This window comes from Miniopterus schreibersii (genome assembly GCF_964146895.1).
Source record: "Miniopterus schreibersii genome assembly, chromosome: 11".
NCBI lineage: Eukaryota > Metazoa > Chordata > Mammalia > Chiroptera > Miniopteridae > Miniopterus > Miniopterus schreibersii.
Window position 1 is genome coordinate 15121647 of NC_138111.1, and position 26167 is coordinate 15147813.

The 26167-nt window shown below is 39.3% G+C and overlaps 1 protein-coding gene across 1 annotated transcript in view; it reads right to left on the reverse strand.

Moving 5' to 3' along the window:
- Positions 1-525: 525 nt before the first annotated feature.
- C5 (complement C5) overlaps positions 526-26167 on the reverse strand; it is a 75111-nt gene continuing 49469 nt past the window's right edge. The window contains exons 27-41 of the mRNA XM_081152380.1: positions 24749-24844; positions 23152-23323; positions 20176-20381; positions 18721-18873; positions 15998-16060; positions 14557-14638; positions 13285-13336; positions 8860-8962; positions 7808-7882; positions 7587-7692; positions 6433-6516; positions 5582-5671; positions 3267-3350; positions 1614-1752; positions 526-1056 (exon numbers count right to left, since the gene is read on the reverse strand). Of these exons, the coding sequence (XP_081008506.1) occupies positions 918-1056; positions 1614-1752; positions 3267-3350; positions 5582-5671; positions 6433-6516; positions 7587-7692; positions 7808-7882; positions 8860-8962; positions 13285-13336; positions 14557-14638; positions 15998-16060; positions 18721-18873; positions 20176-20381; positions 23152-23323; positions 24749-24844 (1644 nt within the window). The 3' untranslated portion in view covers positions 526-917. The remainder of the gene's footprint in view (positions 1057-1613; positions 1753-3266; positions 3351-5581; positions 5672-6432; positions 6517-7586; positions 7693-7807; positions 7883-8859; positions 8963-13284; positions 13337-14556; positions 14639-15997; positions 16061-18720; positions 18874-20175; positions 20382-23151; positions 23324-24748; positions 24845-26167) is intronic.

Genomic DNA, 26167 nt, shown 5'->3' on the forward strand with positions numbered 1-26167 from the left:
CTCATCTGTAAAATGAGGATAATAATAATTCCTGTATCTTGTGAGATGCTTGAGACATTAAATGGGAATATATATGAGAGCTCTAATGTGCTGAAAAATGTCATTTAAAAATGAGCCTCCTGTTATAAATCCTCTTTTATAAACCTCAAACAGAGGCTCAGACACCTAGCTGGGGCTAGAACAAAGGTCTCCTAATTACACCACAGTTTCTTTTCACTAGATTGCTGCACAGGGGCCTGTCTTCCAGGAGAGGAATTATTGGCAAGAGTGAGTGCCTGGGGAAACGTGTGTGCTGGGAGGGAGGGGAAAGGAGTAGAGGGACCCGAAAAGGGGTAAGGAGAGGGCAACAGAAGGGGAGGGGCAAGAACAAACTCTCCTACCTTCTCAGTTTGCGGAGGGCTCCTAGGGCTCCGAGGTTAGGCCTTCTCAGGTCTCTACTGCTGCCTTCTCTACCACTTTCAATTTGCCTGTCTTTGTGTGGGTGAAGTTGACCTAGCATAAAATAACATGCTTTTCCACACATTTTGAAAGCAAAGTCAGGCTTTAATGATCAGTTTTCTGTTCCTTGGTATTTTCTTTTAAGCTAAGGCCATGTTTTTGTAAGATACTACATTTCAATGGGCTATTCTTTTGTCCCCAGTAAACATTCCTGAGTGGTAGGTTTTAGGAGACGTTCCAATTTATTGCTTCTGGTGTCCAATAACCTTGGAATGAGTATCTGTCTCCATGCCCCCAAGGCCATATTATTTCAGAAAGTTACAGCTCTTAAAATCTTTCTCTAATAAAAGCAAGTGCCACTAATTCTAAGTGAGCTTTCCAAATAAGACCAGCTGTGAACGTTTAAAAAAAAAACAAAAGGGAGAAAGAAATTTCAACAACAGGAATCCATACTGAAAACTGTACACAGATGAACTTTTTCAGGCATTTTCACAGCCGTTTAAAAAGATGTCTTCAGCAAACTCATCTAAATTAGCTAAAAATGCTTGGCATGATGGACACGTTGTGTCTTTAGGCCAATATTCAATCCAGGTGGAGGAATCTAAAGGATAGATGTACCTGCCAAGAAAAAATGAAAACGAAGCGTTTGTGATGATGGCCATAGATAGAGGAGAGCTGAATTTGATTGAGCTCAGGCTGTTCAGGTCCCCAGGGGTCAGTCAGGCTGTCAGCCAAACTCTTCTGGACTCGCCTCCCTGTGGGAAGGTCAGCAGGCCCCTGAAGGTTGTGAAGTTGCTTGGTGCTCTCGCAGTTAAAGGCAGCAATGACATCTGTTTCAATGTCTATTTTTTTAAAATGATAATAAAATGCATAAACATTTTTCTTTACAAACAGAATAGCCCGAGAACTTATTGGGGGAGCAGATGTGGTATAGGGGGTTCGGATGAACACACTCAGATTCATCTTCAGACCCAGGCCCTCAGTTTATCTGTCAGTGAGTCCTCAGCTGACCTAATGGTTTTAAATAGTTCTTTGTTTTAAACTCATATTATTTCATTTATGCTCCTAATGGTTTGTTGGTTAACAGCAGGACACATAAAAAACATGTAGTGTATTTAAAAATAAATTACAATTTTGGAGGGAAGATCAGAGAATCCAAAATAGTAGTGACTTACTTGATACTGAAATTGTGTTTTATCTGGAGAGCTTCTTTACCCATAATTAAATACTGGCTTCCTTTTCGCAGGTCAGCATTAACACAGGTTGCCTTTTTAATGAAGGTGATTTCAGAGTCTTTCTCAGCAGCAGCTTCACCTGAGAGGCATACAAGTAAAGTTATCACATTCATGTTACAGTGTCACAATTATAAACTCTCTTAAGCATTCCAGTCCCTCATGGATATTTATTAGTGAGTGTAAATTTATATAGAGAGGCTAATGGCTATTGTAGAGCAACAGTGTCCACATGGTTAAGGCTTCAGACTCGGGTGTTTGGGTTATACTCCAGCTCTGCCACTTCCTGGCTGTGTGGCCCTAGACAAATGATTTATGCTCTTTGTGTAAGGGCTCAGCACCCTCATCTGAAAAATGGGCATGACAACAAAGCCTACTTTGTAGAACTGTTGTGCAAATAAATGGGTTGATATATGAAAAGTGTTTAGAACTATATATACAGTAAGCACTATAAATCTGCTTGTTATTATTACTCTTGTAGAACCAGGAATTAAAAGAACCTCTTTCTAGTTGAACAATATTTATCTCCATATGTTGTATAGCAAAATTAAAAAGTATTTGGTAGCTGGCAAGGGGAAATTTTGTAGAAAAGTGGAAGACATATAGAAGACTTGGAAAACTTTACATATTGTCTTCCCCCTACTCCCATTATACTTGAACTTCTACCACAATGTTTTACTCCACATATCTGTCTCCTCAGCTCAGCTGGGAACTTCTTGAGGCAGGGACTGGGTCTAATTCATTGCTATATACTCAGGACTGATCTCCAGTTAGTTGTCAAACTCTGGCAATGTCATCCTAATTATTAAATCCTGAAAAACTTCTGAACATGTTGGTAAATAGAATACAATAGTAACTGTGTCAATGATCAACTTTAATTAGTAATACAAATTCTAGTGTACACACATTAGTTTAAGCTAATTTTCTTAGGCTTTTCCGACGACTTCCTGTTGCAGCAATATATAAACAACATTCTCAGCACTATTTGTCAATTCAGTCCCTGTCATGATTAGCAGTGTGGCTGTGTGGTGCCTTACCATTATTTTTTAAAACCTTTTGTTATGGAAAATTTCAAGCCTATTCAGGAGAAGAGGATACTTAATTAACCTCAACTTCAACAATCACTAATCTTTTTATCATTTATATCCTCACCTACTCTAAGCACCCTGTGTTTTAGGAGAAACACCAATTTATTATTATCCTTGAAGTACATAGTTGCCCTTAATTCTAAATAGTTTTGTTTTTATTTTGGTTTATTGTTAGTGTGCATCAATTCTTGTGTAAGTTGTTAAGTGTGTGGTGTTTTGAAATTTATATAAATTTAAAATTTACATATATTAAAAATGAACACCCAGGATGAAAAGATAAAAATGTAGGCAAAAGTTTCTTAACATACTTTACAAACAGAACAGTTTTTTTTATAATTGTTTAATTTCATTTCTTTAAAAATGTGTCTCCTTAAATAGAATATAAGCTTTATGAAGAGAGTAACTGGCTGTGTTGTTGAAGTTGTATCCTCCATGTCTAATAAAATGCCTGGCACATAGTAAGTACTAAATATTTGTTGAATAGAAAAATGAATGAGTGAATTCTCACCAGCTTTGTAGACATCCAGGAGGGTTGCAGTGTACTTGATAAAAACATTTTCTTCAGTGAAGGATGTGATACTAACTTTATAAGCTGGTAAAAAAGAAGACAACAATATGTTGATGCTAAATACCACTAATGCCATGTCCACAGAAACCAGAGTTTGTTGAAAAAATGAGAAATGAAGCATGGCAAGGTCATATGTGCACCTTGAGGTAAATCTTATTTCTTCCAAGAAGCTTTCCCAAATACTCTCAGTCTGATTTTATTGATCATTACTCTAATGATTCATTCTACTTAGAATCATTAGTTCTGGCCACTGTTATAGAACAGGCTGACTAGGATAAGAACAATGTTAAGCTGAAAGAGGAGCACACAAAACAAACAAAATGAGACTTTGTTAGATATAAAGTTCAGATTCTGATCCTGCGAGATTAGTGGAGTCATGCCCAAGGGGCACTTTGAAGAGCCCCTTCCTTCCTTCTCTGCACAATTATCCATCATTAAGGCCAGCCTTGTGAGCATCCTTTTCTTGTTTCCATTCCTCAGATACCTCCACTGGCTTTGATCTTTGGTTTGTGATAGGATTCTGTTTTCTAACTCATCTTTGCTTGGATTGGCAACTCTCTGACATAAGCTACTCCCAATGCTGTTTCTCTTCACTCAAGCATTGATCCATGGCGTGTTTGACCTCAGTTCTAGAACAACCAGCTTGAAGGGACCCATGCCTTCCATGTGGCCTGAGAAAAAGATCCTTTTATTTTTGCTTACGATGGGGTTGAATGACCCAAAAGGTCTGTACATTTTTTAGATCCTAGCTAGATAGCTAGATATGAGAAACCTATTTTAACATAGAGAATACATGCAATCTGGATTTAGTTCATTACTTTCAAGAAAAGATAATAGATGAAGAATGAACACATTGTGGCAAAACAAAGGCTTCTAAATTAGTGGCTTAAAATAGATAAACACTGTCCTGAGTTTCAAGCTCATAAATCTTTATGGTGAATATGAGCAATGTATCTACAGTGGGCATAGGTGGAGAGAGGAAACTATTTTGTTTGGATTCTGTTATTCCAGTAAAAACCCATAGTCTCCCAAAAAGCCAGCTAAGTTTTTTTTTAATATAATAAATTAAATCCAGATTGCATTTATCCTCTGTATTAAATAGGATTCTAACATTTAAAATTTAAATCATTCTAAAATAGAAGAAATAATTTAATGAAATTTTTGTTTGCTAAAACAATATGGTATTTTCTTTAAATCTCAATGTATTTTAAAAACTACAGTGGGTCTTGGCTGAGTTGGGCCACATTTTAGCTTTTTTTAAAAAAAATCAAGATGAATTAGAAGGAAAGAAAGACTATAAACCACACAAAATTCATTCTGATGGCTGTATTTCCATTAAGAGAATTCAGTGTAATACAATGGAAATTATACTGAAGACCAGGATGGCTCCTAGTTCTACTACTTACTTCCTGCATGGCTTTGAGAAAATTATTTTATTTCCCCGAGCCTCAGTTTCTTCACTGGTAAAATAAGGATGAACCCTCTGTTACCTCAAAGGTGTCTTATGAGACTCCTATGAGAAACTATATAAAAGCAGTTGGTAAACACTTAGCACCAAATCAACTGTACTGATTTCTTATTAATAAATAATGCCCTAGCAATTATCAAGAAAAGATTTGAGATGGTGTACCATGCTCTCTATCTTAAAAAAATCCAGAAATAAACATTAGAAACTATGGATAGAAAAATAAAGGAGCTAATTCTATGAGGAACTTGAGATAAAACTACAACTGTACTTGGGCATTTAATTTAGCACTGAGCTCTGGAAAACCAGAAGGGGATGCGAGAGTCTCAAACATGGACTGAAATTCTACATATATTAAAAATTATTTAGTATTGATATTTTCACCATGTCTTTGAAGAGATTCAAAAAAACCCCACAAACCCTAAAACAACCTGTGTCTCTGCCTCTGTTCGATCGACTGGAAGAATACAGAAAGTAGTGAAATCTTATACCTTTGAGGCTTCTCAAAAATTCTCTTTAAATATGTTTCAGTGCCTTTAATTCAATGGTATCTTTAGGAGTAAAGTATCTTCACATCACTTCCATCATTTTTAATGAAAATCATGTTTCTTGCTGAAGGATAAATAACTTTGCATGTTAATGCTGAAAACTGCTGGCATTTTCCTTCAAAGGAATACATGAACTATTGTATCCACATAATCACTACAAAGAGTTATTGATCTTCCTAACTTATTATGTATTGATAAAATGTCATGTTTAATGGAACTATATATTGAACTTTTGAACTTACCATATGCAATCTCTGGTTTACATGCTGTTGTTTTTCTAGTATCTGCAGAGATTGTCAGATCCAATTCTGGCTGCATCTGTCCACAGTCAGCTGGATTTTGTGAAAAATGGTAAACGGTTAATGTAAGGAAGCACTCTCTATGGGAGTAAACACAGTGCCCATGAGCCCTGAGACAATCTAGTATAATCTTATAAGTACCAGATTCCTAAAACTCATCTATTGTCTCCTCTTCCATAAAGTGAAACATTATATATAAAGCAAAAACAAATAAAAACAAAATCTTGAACATGAGACTTATTCTTAGAATGCAATGCTGAAGGAATAAAATGATAACTTCACTGACTTATAGATACAAGTGGTGCAACAAGTACCTAAGAAATGTGTAGATATTAAGGATTTGGAAAAACAAAATAAAACCAACCCAACCCAGACCCTCATGAAGTCAGTTGATTATTTGTGAGTTCAGGGTCTTTTTCTTGGCCAAGAAGGCTGCCTTGGATTTATAAAAGACTGAATGGGGAATTCACTAACTGGGAAGGACAAGGGGAAAGAAAGAGGAACCTCTGTTCTCTTAGGTTGTGGTCCTATTACATGAGAAAGACCAGGTGAAAAGTAAGAATTTCACATCATGTTATCCCTCTGATAGCCAACAATCATCTGGATGGTGTTTCTCCACTTCTGTGTGGTAGAACATCAGGTTGTTCAGGAGGTGTTGAGAAGTAGCTTTACAGTGCTCAAGGAATCAGCTTTCAATCAGCTGAGATTGCATTTCTACTTCTAAGATACCACAGTTTGTCAAACAGCTTCCCCTTGATCAGCCCCAGATTATGAGTGGCTGCAATGAAGTTTACCTTCTACACATTTGCACACTGCTCCTTCGCAGACTTTCTGAAGTTGGCTATTGGATGTGCCATAAAAGATGGTGCACTTTTTCTCTGTGGCAATGAAAGCATGGTTAGGAGAGGAGGCTTGATCAATGTAGAACACATTTACCACTCTGTGAATCTCACCCATGGGGTCTTAGAGATCACTAATTCCAAACCCTTCTTTTTGTAGGTAAGGCCCATGGAGGTGAAATTTTGAATTGCTTGTCCTGGCATAGGCCCTTCTATCCTCAAAATTATCTTCCCTTCTGTGCTTGAAATTTTATTGTTCAATATTCATTTCTTATAATGAAAATATTTGGTGTTTCCATGAATGAGAGGAAATACATTATGTTACATGAGAGTCTATTGAAAGAATTGTAATTGTCTAGGCTGGAGAAGAAAAGGAGTGTGTGTGCATATGTGTGTGTGTGTGTGTGTATTTTATCTCTCAAGGGGAGGAGGGGCTAAGTATGTTCTACGTGATTTCAGAAGTTAAAACTAGAATGAACGGGTGTCAGAGTTTGGTTCATTCTAAAAATTTTCTAAGAATGCGAACTGTCCAAAGTGGAGTCATCCGTCTTGTGAATCAGAGAGCTCTCCAATCACTTAATATTCTCAGAAGTGGCAGAGTGATCAAATGTGGGTTCATTCATTCAACATTTATCAATACACATTATGTACCTGATACTGTGTTAGATACTAGGGACACATTCTGTCTGGGGCTGGTGAGAAAGACATGCAATGTGAATGTGACAACTACTCTAACAGAGCTCTCTGCAAAATGTTATGAGAATATAGATGGAGTAGAAGTTGATTCTGGGAGAATTAAAGAAGTTGTAGCTAAGTGGGCTTCTCTAAAAAGGAGAGGTGCAATGAAAATGAGCAACAAAGATAATCCTGAGGCAAAGAATTTAGTTGGGAGCAATCTAATCCAGCTATTTTAAAAATGAAGAAACAGAGAGGTGAAATGATTTGCTCAAAGTCATGCTGTAGTCTGCACGTGCAAGTTGGGACTTTTGTGAAGAGTGAGCCCTGGGAGAGGCAATGCATAAAATTTACAAGCCTCTAGTGGATTTCTAAAGGTTCTGTAATGAATACAAAGTAGTCCTTGGAAGAAATTTCAGAGTAGAGTTGGTTACCTGGTCTGTGATATTCATAGACCGTGAAAGTAGCAGGATTCAAAAACCCAACTTGAAAAAGTTCAACTATCCGAAATCGAATACAAACGAACTCATTGGAAGGAATCTGTTGGCAAATTCAAGGTTTAAGGAAATTATGGAAGGAAAGAGACTGATAATGTTTTAGCTTGTACATTTTGACCAGTAATAGTAAATAAAGAATGATGGGAGGTGGAACTTACTGAATCCAGTTGCAGAATAACATGCCCATCTTTGATTTGATAATCAGTTAATAGTTGATCCACCCCTTCCACAAGCTAAGGGAGGAAAGGGAAAAGCTTGAATTTCATTTTATGATCCTTTGGTTTAAATGCATTCACCCAATAAGGAGATATTAGATCACGGTGATATACGCCACCTATTCACAGAAGTTGAAGAGCAGCTCCTTCTCTTGAGAAACTTGGAGCACGCTATCACATGCACCCACAGTTTTTGTGCCACGGAAATATGTATGTCCCCACTTTGCGGGCGTAGACAGCTAGTCAGTAAGGGGAGGGAGCAAATGGAACTGGACATCAAGCCCGACTCCCCCGAAAGCGGGCAGGAAGAACTGGCTCCTGGTCACCAGCAGGGACTACTGGGGCAGGATGAAAACAGCGGGCAAGCTACGTGCCTAGGCCATGCCCAGTAGAAGCCAGGCGGTGCGGGGAGAGGATAGCTCGGGCACGGAAGCCCGACGACTGCGGCAGAACTTTGGGGCATGTGCAGCAGGAGCCAAAATGGCGACACGAAGGGGGAGGAGCCTAGCCTGGGAAAAGAAGCAGATTGGATAACGGTGCGGAACCCCAGAACATCCAGGAAAGGGATTGGCTAGGGGGAGGGCCCAACACAAGCCTGGGAAAGCCCGGGACGTAGAGCCCATCGTTTGAAGGACAGCCTGCTTGTCCCTTAAACCAGGAAAATACATGCTGGATTATCAAGAATCTCGGAGCAGCTGCTGCTGGAGTTTGCTCACCCTCGAGGATTTATTCTGTCCCTTCACTCCAATAAGTTATGCCGCTACGCTTAAACTTCCCCCACTTGTGTGCCCTTTGCAATTCCTTCCTCATGACGCCATAAAAACCCATTCACATCAGCAACAACTTCACTGAAAAATAAAAACTCGGGGAGATTGTTGGTTTGGAAAGAATATTCTGGGCGATTCTATGAAAGTGATGTATTAGAGGAAATGTCTTTGTGAAATAATACAGTAAAGAATACCAAGAATTCATAACAATATTTAAAAAATATTTACGGCTCTTAAGTCTTCTGTGTTTGCACTGATTCCAGTAGGCAACAAGATATCCATCACTGTGTGGGAGGACCCAGATGATGACTCTTGTCTGCTGGGCTTGTAGCTAAAATAATCAGAGATTAGAAAATGGAGTAAATAGATAAGAATCTTTAAGAAGAGGCCATATTCCCTACTAGGCTTTAATTTTCAAAGTTGGATTTCCACTACAATATATGCATGGCAATCTCTGAATTTTAAGTTGCAAGACGTTTTAGTCATCTATGCTAACTCTACTCACTTGACCAATAATCTCAATAGAGCTGAAGAGGTCATAGAAGCCATTCAGTGTAAGCTCTTAATTAACCAGTTGAGGAAACTGAGGATGAGAGTAAGGCACTTGGCTGAAGGTCACATTACTGGTTTGCCTCAGAGCTGCATATGTCGCTCCCGATTCTCGTTTTAGTTCTTTATCCGACAGAGCATATTCAAAGAAAAAATCAGTTGTGTATTGGAAAAAGACTCAATAAGCACGATCAGGAAAATACTGAAGGAAATATGCTAAAATATTAGCAATGCCCCCCCCCCGCCCCGGATTGTGAGATTATACGTGATTATCTCTTTTCCATGCTTTTCTCTATTTTCTAAATTTTCCACAACAGACACTTTATTTTAAAAAAATGTTTGAAGGACAATCCTTTGTCTAGGAATTGTGCTTGTGGAGAAGCTAAGGAGGAAGGCAAGGGGGAGGGAAATGGAAGATTTGCTGTTTTTGGTTTTGTTTTTTTTCCTAGTAAGAGAGGAAAGAACACTGAAATGGGGATTCAGGAAACTTGGGTTTTATCCCAGTTCTACTGAGAGATTTTCACAATCATCTTCCCTTTTTGGAGCTTGTTTTCTTATTCCTAAAATTAGCTGTGAAGAAGTATAAACGTGTGTTTTAAATTTATCTTTAGAATTCCAAAGTTTTAAGCAGTTAGACAATTTAAAAAAGGGTAAGCTGGTGGGCCAGGACTGACAGGGGCAGAGTGAGTGTGGTTCTGCAAAGACTGAGTTTCAGGTTCCAGGTCTACCTCAAGATGCTTCAGAGGTAGTGGACATACAAGAGTAGAGCTTGGATCCTGGCAGGGTAGCTCAGTTGGTTGGAGTACTGTCCCATACACCAAAAAGGCTGTAAGTTCGATTCATACCTAGGTTGTGGTTTCGATCCCTGGTTGGGGTGCATATGGGAGGGAACCTATCGATGTTTCTCACATCGATGTTTCTCTTTCTCTCCCTAAAATCAATAAACATATACTCCTCAGGTAGGAAAATAAGAGTGGAGTTTGGAAGAGCAGTCAGGATTAAAGGAAGAAACTGGGAAAACAGCTTTATAAGGAGGAAAATGAATTGATCTTACCTAAAGGAATAACTATCAATGAAATGGGAAGTATTGGGAGAGGATCTCTTGTCCCCAATCACACTTCACAGAACATATATAAAGTGACCCTATTCAAAGTTTAGGTGTAATATTTACCATAATAATTTAAAATACAATAAAATTTCTGGCTTATAAAAATTAAACTCCATTCTTCACCAGATCAACAATTTAAACCAAATATAAAGCAACTTGGAATGTTACATGGCATTTGGACATGTCCCTAACTGGATGGGTGTCACCAGAAGCAGAGAACTCTTCCTCAGAGATGCAAATACTCTGTCAGCAGGGTGGAAAAGGGCCTCCTGAGTGGAAAGTGTCTCTGAAAAGTTGCTGGAGCCTTGATGACTGATTGCCATGGTGATGGTTTCAACCGTGGAACAGAAACCTTCCTTTCAAGAAGCCCTTTGCCTGCTGCCAAAGACAGCACTCTTTCCCAAAGGCATTTTGTTCCAAGAGAAGGAAATAAAGTCCTTTTTTCTTTTCTTATGAATGCAACAGCGGTTGTAAAAAGCTAAATACACGAAAGAGACGCTCTGAACACAGAAACTGTATGCTGACATTTTTTTAATCAGGAGAGAGAATATTAGAAGGCAAAGAATTTCTCCCATGAATAAGTACTACACAGTTACTTTCCTAATTTATCCAAAGTATCTGCAGCGTCTCAGAGCCAAAAGCATATTCCACTTGGCTTTTCTGAGCATTCTGTCCCCAGTGTGTAAAAACCAAACTATAGAATATTCAATATTACATCTCTATTTGCTTTCTTTTGTGTATTAACAATCTGGAGTTAGGCCTGCTGTAAATGAATTCAAATGAATGAGTTTTTGATGAGAGCCTTTTTATACAGGGTAGGGCAAAAGTAGGTTTACAGTAGTGCGTACAAAACACACAGAGTTTATTCTTGTACTATTATTTATTAATTATTGTATTATTTGCCATACAAACAAATGTAAATCTACTTTTGCCCCACCCTGTACATAGCAGAGCTGCGGAATATTAGAACTGGAGGACAGTCTGAGATCAGATTATCCAATATCCTTTACAGAAGAGGCCCAGAGAAGTAAGCTGATTTACCAAAGGTCACTTTAGCACTTCATGGCAGTGTGTCCAGCTCCACTATCAGAGAGTGCCTCTTATGCCCACTCTAGGTGTCCCCCTGTAGGGTCCTGTGCATTGACTCTAGCTCTGCCCACAACTAGCTTGCTCACACCTCCCTATGACAAGTGTTGTGGATTTAAAGACAACTGTGATCACATCCCTTCCCCAGAAGAGAGGTACCCAAGAGTAGGGATGGAAGTCAGGAGGAAAGAAACTGCCTGGGAAGGGTTAACTGAATGGAAAGAGCTTAGGCAATAAGGGAGGGTGAGGGATGGGAAACAGAGATCAGAAATTGGCCCAGGAAGGAAGGAGGGATTGTGAGCAGGCTGGCTGGTGAAGGAATCCCGAGAAGACAGTGACTGGGCTGAGACCACAAACACAGCTAGGAAGTAGCTGGGAAGGAGGAGGTGAGAAATAATGTGCTGTTCCTTGAGGTCAGTGGTTTAAGATTCATTGATTAAAGGAGGTGGTTTAGATACTAGACTGAGTGTCAGGGTCTGAGGTTTGAAGCCCCAGCTCTGCCTCTAACTTTGTGAGAACTTGGTAGGTTAGTTTACCTCTTCAGGTCTCAGCCTGTTTGTTTCTAAATGAAGGGGATTACATCATCCCTAGAACCCTTTTCAGCTTTAATAATACAACACTATGGAATTTCTAAGTTATCCATACTGAGTGTTTTAACATCAAGTGTGATTATAAGTAAAAACAGCAAAATGCCTATAGAAATCACTGTTATTGAAAATAGGAAGAGTTAAAGAAACAGAACATAACAGGAGATACTGAGGGGTGATGAAAAGAAGAGTAAAGAAGCCTGTGGTCTAGTCCTGGCTCTGCCACCAAGTGATTCACTCTGTGTGATCTCTAAGGAATACATGCACATTTTCAGAACCCTACATTTTCATAAACATTTTAGGATGGTGTGTGTGGTAAGCAGAATAATGGCTCCAAAGATGTCTAGGTCCTGATCTCCTGAATCTGTGAATTGGTTACCTTACATAGCAAAAGGGACTTGCAGATGTGATTATATTAAAGATCTTGAGATAGGGAGATTATTTTGGATTATCTGGGCAGACCCAATGTAATTCACATGGGTCTTTTACAAGGAAAAGAAACAGGAGAGTCAGAAAAGGAGACGTGATGATGGAAGCAGGAGTCAGAGTCAGAGAGAAAGATTAGAAGATGCAGTGCTGCTGGCTTCGAAGATGGAGGAAAATGACCTCTAGAACCAGGAAGGGGATCCTCCCCTAGAGCCTCCGGGAGGAATGCAGCCCTGAGGACACCTTGATTATAGGACTTCTGAACTCCAGAAGTGTAAGATAATACATTTGGGTTAAGTAGTAAATGTGAGGCAAATTGTTACCTGGCAGCATTAGGAAACGAATACAGTGACCAATTTAGGCCTCGAGTTAAGTCGGCAGTGGGTACAGCATCAGTGGCTCTGAACCCTGGCTACCATGAGCACGACCTCCGGGGGTGAGGCTGGATTTCTGGATAGTTTAACAACTCTCCAGTTGTCTTCAATGTGCAGCCTGAGCTGAGAACCACTGGCTGATACTGGCCAGGGATTTTGCTGGGTGAATGTGATCTTTCTAAATGAAAGAGTAGGAGCTGCTTAGGAGAGAATCATTTTCTTTTTCTCTTCCTGATAGTTACATTACATCTCTATCTTTCTGAAACACTATAATATACACACATTATAGTGTTTGAATTAGAAGGTGGCCAAAAACTGGAGGAAAAACTATATATAAGCAAAAAACAAAGCTGTCCTGTACAGTAAATAGCTATTTAAGAATGCCTGTTATGTGCTACATTTAAACAAGTGAACAACTTTGCATTTTCTGGCCATCTTAAAATTCAAAAAGATGTAAAGAAATAATATAATGGCAAGCATGAGATTTTGGAGTCTACAGTCCCCTTTGTGGAAATGCACTCACCTGGCACATGCTACTAGGCGCTTATATTCCGAGGTACCTCTGAAGTTGGATGCTAGCACACACAACAAACAAACAAGCAAACAAAAATGAGAATAAACTGTTTTTAACTGTTTTTGAACCTGCTGGAACAGAATCATTAATCAGTACGTCTCTGAACACACTTAAAAATGATTTGTGATTTGGAAGTTGGGACTTTTGGTGATTTTAATGAAAATTCATGGCTACAGACAATACCAGGGAGCCTTTAAATGATTAGAACAATTTGCTGTTCTCAAAGAACCTTATAATTTAGAGGAGTCATTTAAGATAAATATGTAGTAGTAACATGTTTGGGGGAGGTTGTCGGGAGAAAGAGCAGATGCCTGGATCCACTGGATCCTGTAGGAAAAGGCTCCTGAATCACACAGGAAAGCCATCAGGCCAGGGGAGTGGCACACACCCTGACCCTGAGTCATAATTAGAGGAGGACTGGGGTGTGCATGTGGACTTGATTTTGGGCTGAGAGGGGAGAACCAATCCACCAGAAGAGGGATGTGAAGGCCACAGTAGAAAAAAGGGTGCATTAATAAAAGGCCATAAGTACTGGAGAGACCAAGTTGAAGATGGAGGCAGATAAATATGTATTTGTCAGAACCCTTGGAATACAGAAAAGAGACGGGGTGGAAATAGGACAGGATGATAGGGAAATTCAGGGTCCTAGAATGGAACACTGACATAAAAGTAACAGAAATTCAAGTATCTGAAATTAGACCCTTCTAGGGCTTTATAACTAGTTATATTCTTAAAAAGTAAATTAGTCAAAACAATTTCTTGATCAATAGTGCATACCTTTAGCTTAGTTATTAAATATCAGTTTCCAACTATTATTAAAGAGTTACTTCTGTTACAGTAAATGGCAGTAATGTTTACTCTGATGTCAACCTGCTGAAGAATTTGATTAAGAAATTTTTATTTTGTCCAGCTGGGCGTGACTCAGTGGTTGAGCATTGACCTAGGATCCCGGAGATAGCGGTTCAATTCCCGGTCAGGACACATGCCCGGGTTGTGGGCTTGATCCCCAGTCAGGGGTGTGCAGGAGACAGCCAATCAATGACTTTCTCATCACTGATGTTTCAACTCTCTCTCTCCCTCTCCCTTCCTCTCTCTGAAATCAATAAAGATATATTTTAAAAAAAATTTTTATTTTGGGGCAAGCACATTTTCCTAATCAGGGAAGCTCTCTGACATTCTTTATGCTTAGGTAAAATTACAGTGTAAATCATGCTGTTTTACCATCAATGTCCTGGGCTTCAATTTTCAAATGAAAGTTGCAAACTTCTTCAGAGGTACCGATTTTGTAAACCACAGTTGCAACCTGCATTGGGACAAGTAAACAAGATTTTATTTAAAGTGGGAAAATAGAAAAGGTAGGACTGCTGCTGTAAATGAGATGCTTGAAGTATCATTTTCAAAATCCAGTGCAAATGGACCCATTTTTCCAGCAGCTGGACTTTCGGCAAACTCCACAACCTTAAAATATAGCTGAGAAATCCAAAATAAGCAAAAACTGACCGTGGCCAGGCAGAATCTTGGTCCAAATTTCATGCAGTTAAATCTGAGCACCTCATTTTTTAGGAAACTTCCTAAGATTCTTGTCTTTGAGCTTGTACACTCAAATTTTACATATAATACTACAAGTAAGTGTGGTTTTCTCCCAGCCCACACACCACCGTGGTAAACAACAAATTATGGGTGTGTATGGATAGGAAGGGATGCTGCCAAAAGCAGGTATATTTAGAGCAACTACAAGTGACAGAAAAGTGGACAACCCATCCCCTACCAATATAATTTGATAAACTGTCTGAGACACTGAGCTTTTGGTTTAGTGAGGGCCTCTCGTGTGAGAGGGTAACTTCCAATATGTGTTCTGGGACTGGTCCATGAGTAACATCATTAATTGAGAAAGGGAAGAATAAGAGTATAATTAAAATCATCAATAGAATATTTATTTATGCTCAGAACACAGAGATTTCATTTTATTTTAGCCATTGAGTGGCAAGTTTTTCTAAACTGTTTATGTTTGTCCATGCAGCCTATGGCTAAAATAAAATGAACTTAAGCCCTTACACACACACACACACACACACACACACACACACACACACACGTGTATGTCTATATACATATATACATAAAAATCCCCAATGATGCTAGATAAATGTGACTATGTTACTAATCATAGAAAACATGAATATATGTGTTTGTATATATACACACATGTATATGTGTATATATATATATGTAAGCATAAAATGATACATATATACACACACATATACAGGGTGTGGCAAAAGTAGGTTGACAATTGTGAGCATGTGAAACAGTTTATTCTTGTATTATTATTTATCAATTGTTGTATTATTTTCCATACAAACAACTGTAAACCTACTTTTGCCCAACTTTGTATATATATTATATATGTAATCTCCATAATTACATATGTAATTTCCATAAGTACACCAACTATATACATACAAGGTTTGAAAATAGAAATTTTCAAAAAGAAATTGTGAGGGCAGCTACCAAGGTAGCTAAAAAGAGTGAATCCTACTTCAGTCCTAGTTACCAATGCCCAGATTTTTATCTTTGTGGCAAAGTCCCTACTTTATTTTATGTTACTTAGTGCAAGCAGACACATACTCCCAAATAAGTTGGTTCTCAATGAAATACTTACCTGCACTGTTGCCAAGCCACTGCTATATCCAGTACGAACAACAAGATCATCATTGAGAGGCACCTGGAAGGTGGATGGAGAAGCCATGCTTTCTTTTATTATTTAATAGGGAGAGAGGAGAGAGCAATGAAAAGAGCTGATATCTGCCAGCTTCCTCTCTCAAAGCTCTTGTGAGATTAAATGGATAAGGCATTGAGGATTCTATGTACCTAGTAGGCACTAAAAAGTACTGGAATTTCCTTTCTTTTCAACATATAAATACGGTGTCTGAAATAGCCTAAGTAAGCCAGCAAAACCAACATGTCAGAAGTCACTTTGATTACATTTTCATTTTTATATGGTTATGGTAAAACTGGATCTTCATCTCCTTTGCCAACTAAATAAATTCCTTTCAGTGCCTAGCATCTATGTGCCAAAGGAGATCCTTTTCATTAGCAGGAACAGGGAACCTCAGCATGACTCTAAAGTAGGTGCAATCTATCTTTCCTCCTCCCACCCTCTGCTTTGCACTCCTCTTTCACCTCCTAATATCTTACTTTCCCTACTTCCTCTGGTCTCTGTTAATGGAAACCCTTGGCACCCCACCCAAACCACCTAAAATCCGACCAAGCCTGCCAAATCCTTAGGTGCTACTGCTCTTTTTCCCACTCTGCTAGGAGGAGACTGAAGACATGAACTGAGTGAGTTCTCCCTTCCAGAGAAAATCTAGCATACAGATACTCTCTAATGTGTGCAAAGCATGGAAGAGATCATTCTGAGCAAGAGGCCTGAGGAGTTGGTTCTTCACTCCCTCCAAGGCTGCAGCCTGCCCTTCCCTTTACCTAGCACATGAGAGCAAAAGGGATTCCGTGCACATGAAAGATTGTCATCCCTTCCTCAAAATTTTAGTAAATGTAGGTAAACAGGCCAACTTTCTTGTTCTCCTGATGAAATACAGCAGCATTTACTGCAAAGCAGTAAACTGAGATACTGCGAGAGAGAAGGGCTCTATGGACAAATAAATTTGGCAAATGTACACTCCACTGTGCCCATAGCCCATTCTTCCTCAGAATCGCCACACTTAATCACATACAGGTTAAAGGCAAGGGAATCCTGTGTTAAAGAATTTATTTAATTTAATTTAAATGAGCGTCCCACCAAATATTTTTTTCATGTAACGCATTTTAGGAAATGTTAGAGTAGAGGATTTCAAACTAGATAAAAATAGCCCAGGTTTCACACAAAGGCGACATCATGAGCTGAGGTTCAAATTATTTTAAGATGACGAGTGGCCTTTACCAGCACTACTCCCCTAAGAGAAGGATAACTCCAGCTACCTCAAAATGGTAGCCCACCAGGCTCTTCAGGCCAAGAGCTCTCATTAGAGGTTAGACTCTTGGCTCTGGTGAACCATGAGTCCAAGCTCTAATGAGCATTTAGAGTTCACCAGACATTGGTGAACTCTAAATGCTCCCAGGGAAAGGTTACCAAACTGAGGGTCACAATCATAAATGCCTGCAGAAGACCAGGCACAAAGCAAGGATGGATGTAAGTGCATATACATACAACATATGACTGGTCAGGACTGTAACAAACTGAAGAATGCATACCACTGTCAACAGCACTCTATTGCCAGATCTTTGTTTTGTTTTATGAGAATTTAGAAACCAGATTTTTATTTGAAATTTCTAAATTTTAAATGTTGGAATATGTCTATGTCTACATCTACATCTATATCCACATCCATCTTTTTACATGTATATACAGGGTGGGGCAAAAGTAGGTTTACAGTCTGGAGTGCCTGAAACAGAGTTTATTCTTGTATTATTATTTATTAATTATTTTTGTATTATTTTCAATATGAATGACTGCAAACCTACTTTTGCCTTGCCCTGTATATTTACTATGAGCTATGAGTTTGCAATTTTTACATTAAATTTAATTTCTCATGCTTACTGACTTTACACAAACATGAATTTGTGGAGAATGTGGACAATAGAACAATCTCTAGTTATTTGTACATTTAAATATACCTCAAAATAATCTAAAATGTGGTAATTAGAAAAATAGGTATTAGTAGCTGTATACTACTATACTGTACTAGTTAATATTATTAATATGGGACCTAGTTTTTCCAATGTGTTCTTTTCTTTGGGAAATTCTCATAGGCCATCAAGGTTTTCATTTTAAAAAATCCGGTAGTAGCAAAGGACATGGGGCAAGTTGTTGGAGGACCTAAAGGTCAATTCCAATTTGGCCACAGTCTGCATGTGTGACCGGGCCAGATGGAACCACCAGTGGACTCCCAAATGTGTCTTCTCTCTTATTTTCCTGCTGTACCTTTGTGCATACTGTTCTCTATGTCTAGAATGTTCTCCCCTTTTTTTCATCTGGCTAAATTCCTCCAGATTTAACCCACCCATCTGGATGCCTTTGACAAACTCCTCCTACCTCTCAGCCTGGCTCGTGAGATCCTCTCTGTCCTTCCATATACCTATCAAGGCTCTTATTTTTCACTGTGGGTTTAAACTACTGTCTCCCTCCCCCCCCCCCCCCCCAGGTTCTTTGTGCTTTAATTTTGAACCTTCAGTGCTCAGGACAGAGTAGGCACTCCTGCTTAGAACACAGAAGGCACTCATTATATGTTTAGGTAGTGAATGGATACATTTGTAAAATAAGGGTGAAACAGATGATTTCAAATGTCCCATCCAATTATAAAATATTATAAAACATCTTTCATTTACCTCTATTGGTCTCCCAAGGAAATTCGTCTTTGTTATCTTATAATGATAGAAGTCACCTTTATGCTTGTAAGAAACACTGATATCCATATTCAAGTGGAGTTGTTTCATCAGGAGTGAATATTCTGTCAGGCCCTCGATGGCATTAATTGTATCCTATCAACAAGCAGCAAGGCACAAAAACCGGTTTAGCTTACTTACATGCTCTCTGTTTACAAATACCCTTTCTTATAAGTGGGTAGGTCAGTGTTGTAGAGATGAAACTCCAACTGAGTGAAACTGGTTAAGGGCCCCCTTGTGGAAGTGGAAAGAAGTACTCTCCTCCAATAAGGACTCTGCTCTTAGCAGGAACAGGATGTGTGGCTTCAGGTCCAGATTCTCCACAATCCTGAGCATATGAACACAGGCAAGCTGCTCTTTGAGGAATGACCAACTCTTCGCATGACTATTTTTTTTTCATCCTTAGGCTTCAGCTTGAAGTCATAAATAAGCTCTCCCTTCCCCTTATTTAAGGTTGCCCCTTCTGCCCTTCAGAGCATTCATCTCAATTTATAATACTTTAATGTATAGTTTCTTGTTGGCCTCCTCCATTGTAATGTAAGAGTCAAAGTATTATATCTTTCCTGGCATCTATTACATTTAGTAGGTACACACATAGTAGCTAAAGAATACATGGATGGATGAACTTAATTTTTCTGGACCTCATCTTTCTCATCTATAAAATCAGGAAATGTAACTACTTCAAAGATGTCAAATACATGGCTATCCTGTTTGCCCATGTCCTTGGCAGCTAAAACTAATCAATGAGTCACTGGTTCCTGGTAAGCCTATAGTTGTACCCAAGATGAAACCCATTTACCTCCCAGGATTAGATGATCACTAAAGTAATCCTGAAGAACCCCTGGTAGCTTTAAATTTTATGTTCATATTCACATACTCTGTCATTGTCCACATATCCAGGGAACAGAAAATATATTAACATTTGAACTAAACTTAAATATAGATGTATATTATACAACGATATAATAGTTATAATGTAAAATAGATGTGTTCAAACGAGTTTACATTGGTAGATAAACATGTAACAATCAGTATTTCTCTCACTTTTTATTTATTCTAGGGGAAGGGAACATCAGTACCTTTGTATACATGGCAGCCACTGTTTATTACATAGGATGTAACCTTACTAGTCATTTATGGTCATTAAGAATCATAAAGGAAGTGCTGAACTTAGAGTCAGGAGAACTGAGTTTTGATTTTGACTTGGCCACTAACTCCCTGAATGAACTTCTCAGGGCTTATTCGTTCCTCTGTATTAGAATGGTGTCAATGCAGGTAAGAGTCCTTCGATTCTAGTCATTTATTCTATCTATAGCGTGCCAGGATGAGGGTGAGATGTGTGGCGAGGAAGGCAGCAAGTATGTTTCAGGAAGATGAAACAAGACAAAGAAACATTACCTGGGTTGAATAAAAGCCACCTCCATACCTCTGCTCTTCAGATAGCCATTTAATGATTGGGTTCGCATAATTCAGATCCTTCAAGTTCAAAATAGTAAGTAAAGCATAGGCAGTGGTTTCTACCATTTGTGCTGTACCAGTGTTGGGTACAGCGCTATCTTGTTGTTGACGATCATCTTTCCAAAAGCGATAACTGGGTGGAGTGCCTGAACATCAACAAACCAAACTGATTAATATGATTAAAAATGTGAATTTGACGCAATTCCAGCAGATTTTTAGCAGTTTCTTCCAATAGAGGCCTTCTGATTTCCAGAAGTTTCTTATTCTTTTGTAAGAATTCCTCAAGATGACCAATGCCAAACAGGATCCCTAAATACAGTGTTATTTGCCTTTATTTGAAAAGGTCAACATGGAATGCCCACATCTTTTGGTAGCAGGGGACAGTTTTGAGACTCAATTTCCAATGGGGGAGGGGTTTTCCTGCACATCAACAAACAATTATAGGACACCTGCAGGATGTTGGAGAATTCAACTCAGTTTTGACCCCATCTAGTCAGAGAGAGTGTCAGATTTCACAGGTTAAGAGTTCAGTCCTACAAGATGGTTTCTCCCTCAAGCCTCCAATTCAGATGCTAATCCCCAACCTGGATTGTTGAGGATACTTCAGACCAGTTGGCTATAAATCAGAGGTTCCAAAGACCCTCCTCCTCAGGTTTAATTACTTTGCTAGAGCAGTTTACAGAACTCAGAGAAACATTTTACTTATTCGATTACCAGTTTATTGTAAAAGGATATAACTCGGGGACAGCCAGATAAAAGAGAGGCATAGGGCAAGGTATAGGGAAAGGGCATGGAGCCTCCATGTCTTCTCTAGGTGTACTACTCTGTCTGAATCGCCCGGTGTTCACCATCCTGGAAGCTCTTTGAACCTTGTCCTTGTGGGGGGGGGGGGTTTTATGGAGGCTTCACTGCATAGTCATGATTGATCAAATCATTGGCCATTGATGATTAACTTAACCTCCAGCCCCTCTCTCCTTCCCTGAGGTTGGGGGTTGAGGGACAGGTACTGAAAGTTCCAACCCTCTAATCACATGGTTCTCCTAGGCAACCAGCCCCCATCCTTACGTTACCTAAGGACTTTCCAAAAGTCACCTCATTAACAAAAGACAACTCTATCACTCCTAGCATTTAGGAAATTCCTTGACAGAAAATAACTACATTCTTGAAATTATGAGATTATACCCAAAGCCTTAGTTCAGTCTTTTATTATTTACTCCCAATTTAAAGCACTAAAGGTAATTTCATATATGCATCACTTTTCATAAATTAAGTTCTAAATTATATTTGTTATTGCTCTAGTAATTTAAACTTGTCACCTCAAATTCTTTTTAAAAACAAATTATTTTAAAAAACAGTAAAGCATATCTAGAAATCATTTTTGAAGATTAGTGAAAATTTCAATGTATCTGTTTAAAATTCAGGATCCATTATTTGCATGACTTTGGACAACATGTTTTCCTTCCCTCTCAGAGACTCAGATTTGCTGTATTTAGAATGAAAGGTCTGTTTTCTAAAGATACTTCCAGCTCAAATATTATTTGAATTAAGTTCTCTTCTAGCTCTTAAATTCTATAATTTTATGATCCATATCTTACAATACTCAATACATTTCTCTTGTGTTAGTACAAATATTACATAAGTGGTTTTGAGATATATGTTAAGATTCAGTCATTTTTAAATGACATCGAGATTTATTAAACTTTTGGAAAACCTCAGCCAAGAGAGGCTTCAGAAGTGCTCAGTGATGTCCATGCTGATATAGGCACATTGGCCAGTGGTCGCTGCTACTATTTCTTTACTCTTGACCTATAGGAAGTTGTATCTTTAATTTTCTAAAATATATACCTTTATAGCCAAACTGATACACTATAAGCCAAGTTATGCACTCCTCTGCTCAAAATCCTCGAATGTCTTCCCTTCCCACTGAAAGTGGAAATTAATGTTCTAGGGCTCCCACTGGCTCCCAGGATCCCCTTGTTCAAGGTGGAAGCAGGCCCAGACCACAGTGCAGCTGAAAAGCAGATCCAAACCATGGGCTGGATTTCAGCCTCAATTCATTGGCTTGCTTGAGAGCCTTGCACATTGCACAACTGTATACTGTATACAGAAGTCCTGCAGAACTCCTATAATGACTTTCAAGGCCCTACATAACAGCTTCACCCTCCCCTCCCCTCCCCTCCCCTCCCCTCCCCTCCCCTCCCCTCCCCTCCCCTCCCCTCCCCTCCCTATCCTCCCCTCCCCTATCCTCTCCTTTCCTTTTTCTGACTTCACTTTCTACCCCTCATCTTTTCCTCTCCAGCCACACTAGCCTCCTCGCCTTTCCTGGAGCACCAGGGATACTCCTGCCTTAGAGTATTTGCACATGCTGTTTCTCTTCCAGAAACACCCTTCTATATAGCCACAGGCTCACTTCTTCCCCTCTCTTCCTTCAGCTTTCAACTCAAATACCACCTTCTCAGTGAGGTTTAAGCCTGATTACCCTATCAAAAATTACAACCCACCACGTCACCCTGTCTCTCTTCCCTGCTTGGTTTTTCTTCATATCAGTCATCACCAACCTATTCACTATATGCAGTGTTTTACTTATTTATCATATTGCTTCTCCTTAATGAGAATGAAGTTTCACGAGGCCTAGATTTTTGTTGTTATTGGTGCCTTATCCCCAGAGCCTTGAACAGTGCCTGGTACATTAGAGGTACTCGATACATATTTATTAGATTTAGGAATGAATAAGCATGTGCTGAATGAATAAATATATGAGTAATAGCACTTATTACATTGCATTGTAATGGTTTGTTCCTTGAGGGCAGGAATTGCATCTTACTCAGCTTTGCATGCCACCACCTACTTCCCAGAATGAGCAGATTCTATATACTTAGTAAACACTTGCCAAAAAATGTATGGAACCAGTCATACCTTTAACGGAAGCTTTCCTCTTCAGGGCTGAGACAATGGAACGAAACTGTGAGTGACTTGTATCTCCCAGGGAAAGAGCGTAAGCAGCAATGGCCAGTGTGAAGGTGCTCTGGGCCGAGAGGGCATTTTCAAGCAGAAAGGTGTCAGCTTTAGTTAGAGCTGTGCTGATTTTCTGGAAACAAGGGCAGAAGATATCTAAGTTTCTTTGTGATGCATCAACCTATCAACTAACGTGAACTACCCCCAGGTGGCACCATCCTGAGGTAGGCAAGATAAGGGTGGAAAGAGAAGTGATTTAATGGAAATGGATGGTGTCTGGCTGAAGCAAACCCTTCCTGGCGGAAGGAGCAGAGCATAATCTCAGAAGCAAAAATGAGGCTGTCCAAATTGGGTCAAGCTTTTTGCCCCTGAATTCTCATCTCCCTCTAGAGGTTTTTCCATTTAGTTTCTACTTCCCAAGTCAGACCTAGCCTCCAGGAAGAAAAAGCACTGAGCATAGATACAGCTTTCAGCATTCCCCTTCAGCATAGCTGAGGCAGATTCACATTTTCAAAAGGAATTTTACTAAATAAAACTATAATTAGCAGAAAAAGAGCTAAGTTGCCAAAGTACTTTTTGATTCAAAGGATTCCTGGAAAAATAGTCTCTACTACTTTGTCTTTAGACAACTAAAATAGTCATTTTGGTAAGGTATTAGGAGAAAGCGTAGTGCAATGCTGCTAACATTGCCTGGCTCCTTCCTTCCAGCTCCATCTGTGTCTTACTCATGCGCTGCCAGGTGCCAACTGGTCCTCTAGGCCCCTGGGAATTGGTCCTCATCGATTATTTCGTCTTGTTAAGTATAAATAACAACTCTTTTGAAACAAACAAGAAACATTATTTCGTTTTATGCTTCAAGTCCTACAAATCCTCTTGGGATTTTTCCATCTCCATTCTGTAAGCTGGTTTGAAGGACTTGTCTAACTTACTTTTGATTTGTAGGTAGGAGTGTTTAACTTCAGTTTAGGGACCTGTCGCTTCCAAGATCAGAGGTTCATCTCTGTTATCCCTTGGAATCTTTTATGTTGATTCACTTAAGTGAAGCCTCTTCTTTTCCCCCTCAGCTTCCAAGCAAATGAAACAGCACAACCCAAAGAAGCAAACATGCTATCGTGTATAAGATAAATTCATATGGTGAATTTCTCATATACACGATAGCATGTATAAGTAGTTCCATGATACAGAGTGCCTCAACTGTAGATAAGAGTCATATACATATTATAAGATTTGACAGAGATAAGAGAAGGAAGTTGGGGATGCTGGGTCATTCTGTCATTACAGCCAGAAGTGATCAGTTCTAGTCCCAGCTCTATCATTCAGTAGCCTGTGAAAGTGAACAATTAAATTCATCTGTCCTATAGGTCTCAGTTTTCTCATCTGTCCAGTGGGTTGGATTAGGTGGTTTCTAATATATCATAATTCTGAAATCCTTTGGTTCTGGAGTTCCAGTTATTTTCAAGGTCTATACTCTGCCCCTCCCACCCCCCCCTCCCCAGTATATGGTACAGAAACAGATGATGGGTGTTAGACACAAAAAACCAAAAACCCTCTTACTTACCATTAGGGGGCATATATCAAAGGCCTTTCTAATTCCAATCACAGTAAAGGCTGTAAGATATAAGATGTTTTCTTCGGCTTCAGTAGACAAGGTACTCTAAAAATAATTATAAAGGACAGTGAAATGGCGTCTTTAAAGCAAAATGACCTAGTTCTAATCTCCATATTGAGCTAATATCCCTCTCTTCCTTCATACATTCTAGTTGGGCTGCTTGCCGTTTCTCAGGAAACCCTGAGTCCTTCTTACTTCGTACCTCTATGTGCCCTTCTCTCCCACACCTCTTCGTGCTGAAGCTCCACTTCATACCACTTCACCACATTAAAATTCTCCCCTCCTTCAAGAGCCCGTTAAAATGCACGAAGCACTATTCTGCCACTCTTCTCCCATATTTTTTTCTTTTGGGGCAGTGACATTCCAATGTAATGCTTCTGAGACCTTCCAATACGTGACCTCTAAGTACCTCTCCAGTTTTATTTCATGCCACTCGCCCCCTAGCTCTCTTGGCCCCAGCTCTTTGAGTGAATCACCCCCTCTCTCTACTTCAAAAATGCCAGGCATGCTGTTGGCTCCACTTGGAACCCTCTTCCTGACTCCCTCCTTCCTAGCTCCAAGAAGCCTCACAACTCATTTTTCCAACTCCCCCAATCTGGGATAGATCCCCTGGTTTCAATGAAATGATATTTCCCTTTTCTTAACATGTATCACATACTTGGAATTACTCAATGTCTCTGCTAGATTGTAAGCTCTGTGGCCTCACCTGTTTTGTTCACTGCTGTGTCCCTACCATGTAGTACTTAGAACACGTTCAATTAATATCTATTGAACAAACAAATGAACACATAAACTTATGTCTTGATTAGAGTCACTAGTATATTTTCTCCACTTTCCCTACCAATGTGTGAGCTCCTTTGTGGCAGGGATACTGCCTGGTCTATCCCATGCTTCCTGTCGCATGCTGACCAAAATAGGCCCTTTGCATGTATTAGATGCTTAGTGAATGGTTGTTGAATGAATGTAGATAGATGGATGGATGGGGTGGACATCTTAAGAAAAAATAATTGTTGTAGCATTTTACTCTTCAAATGTCATTGTCAGTTGCCTCCATATCTTGTGGGAGTCCTAATCTGCTACTGACCCAACAGAGGACCATTATGAGACTCCTGTTAGCCAGGGAGCCCATTGTGTCTGATAAAAAATTCCAAGGAGTAGAATATATTGGAGCAATATTGAAATTACTTTGTATGTCAAGCATAGAAGTAGATTTTAATCTCAAGTAACACTTGGTTGCACTTTGAATTAAATTGACCCCAGTCTTTCTTTCCAGCAGAGTGTAAATAGAGTCCCTCCCATCTTTCATGACAACACCGTGCAACCTTGGCCTGTAAGAAGGCTCTGAACTTCAGGTACAGGTTCCATACC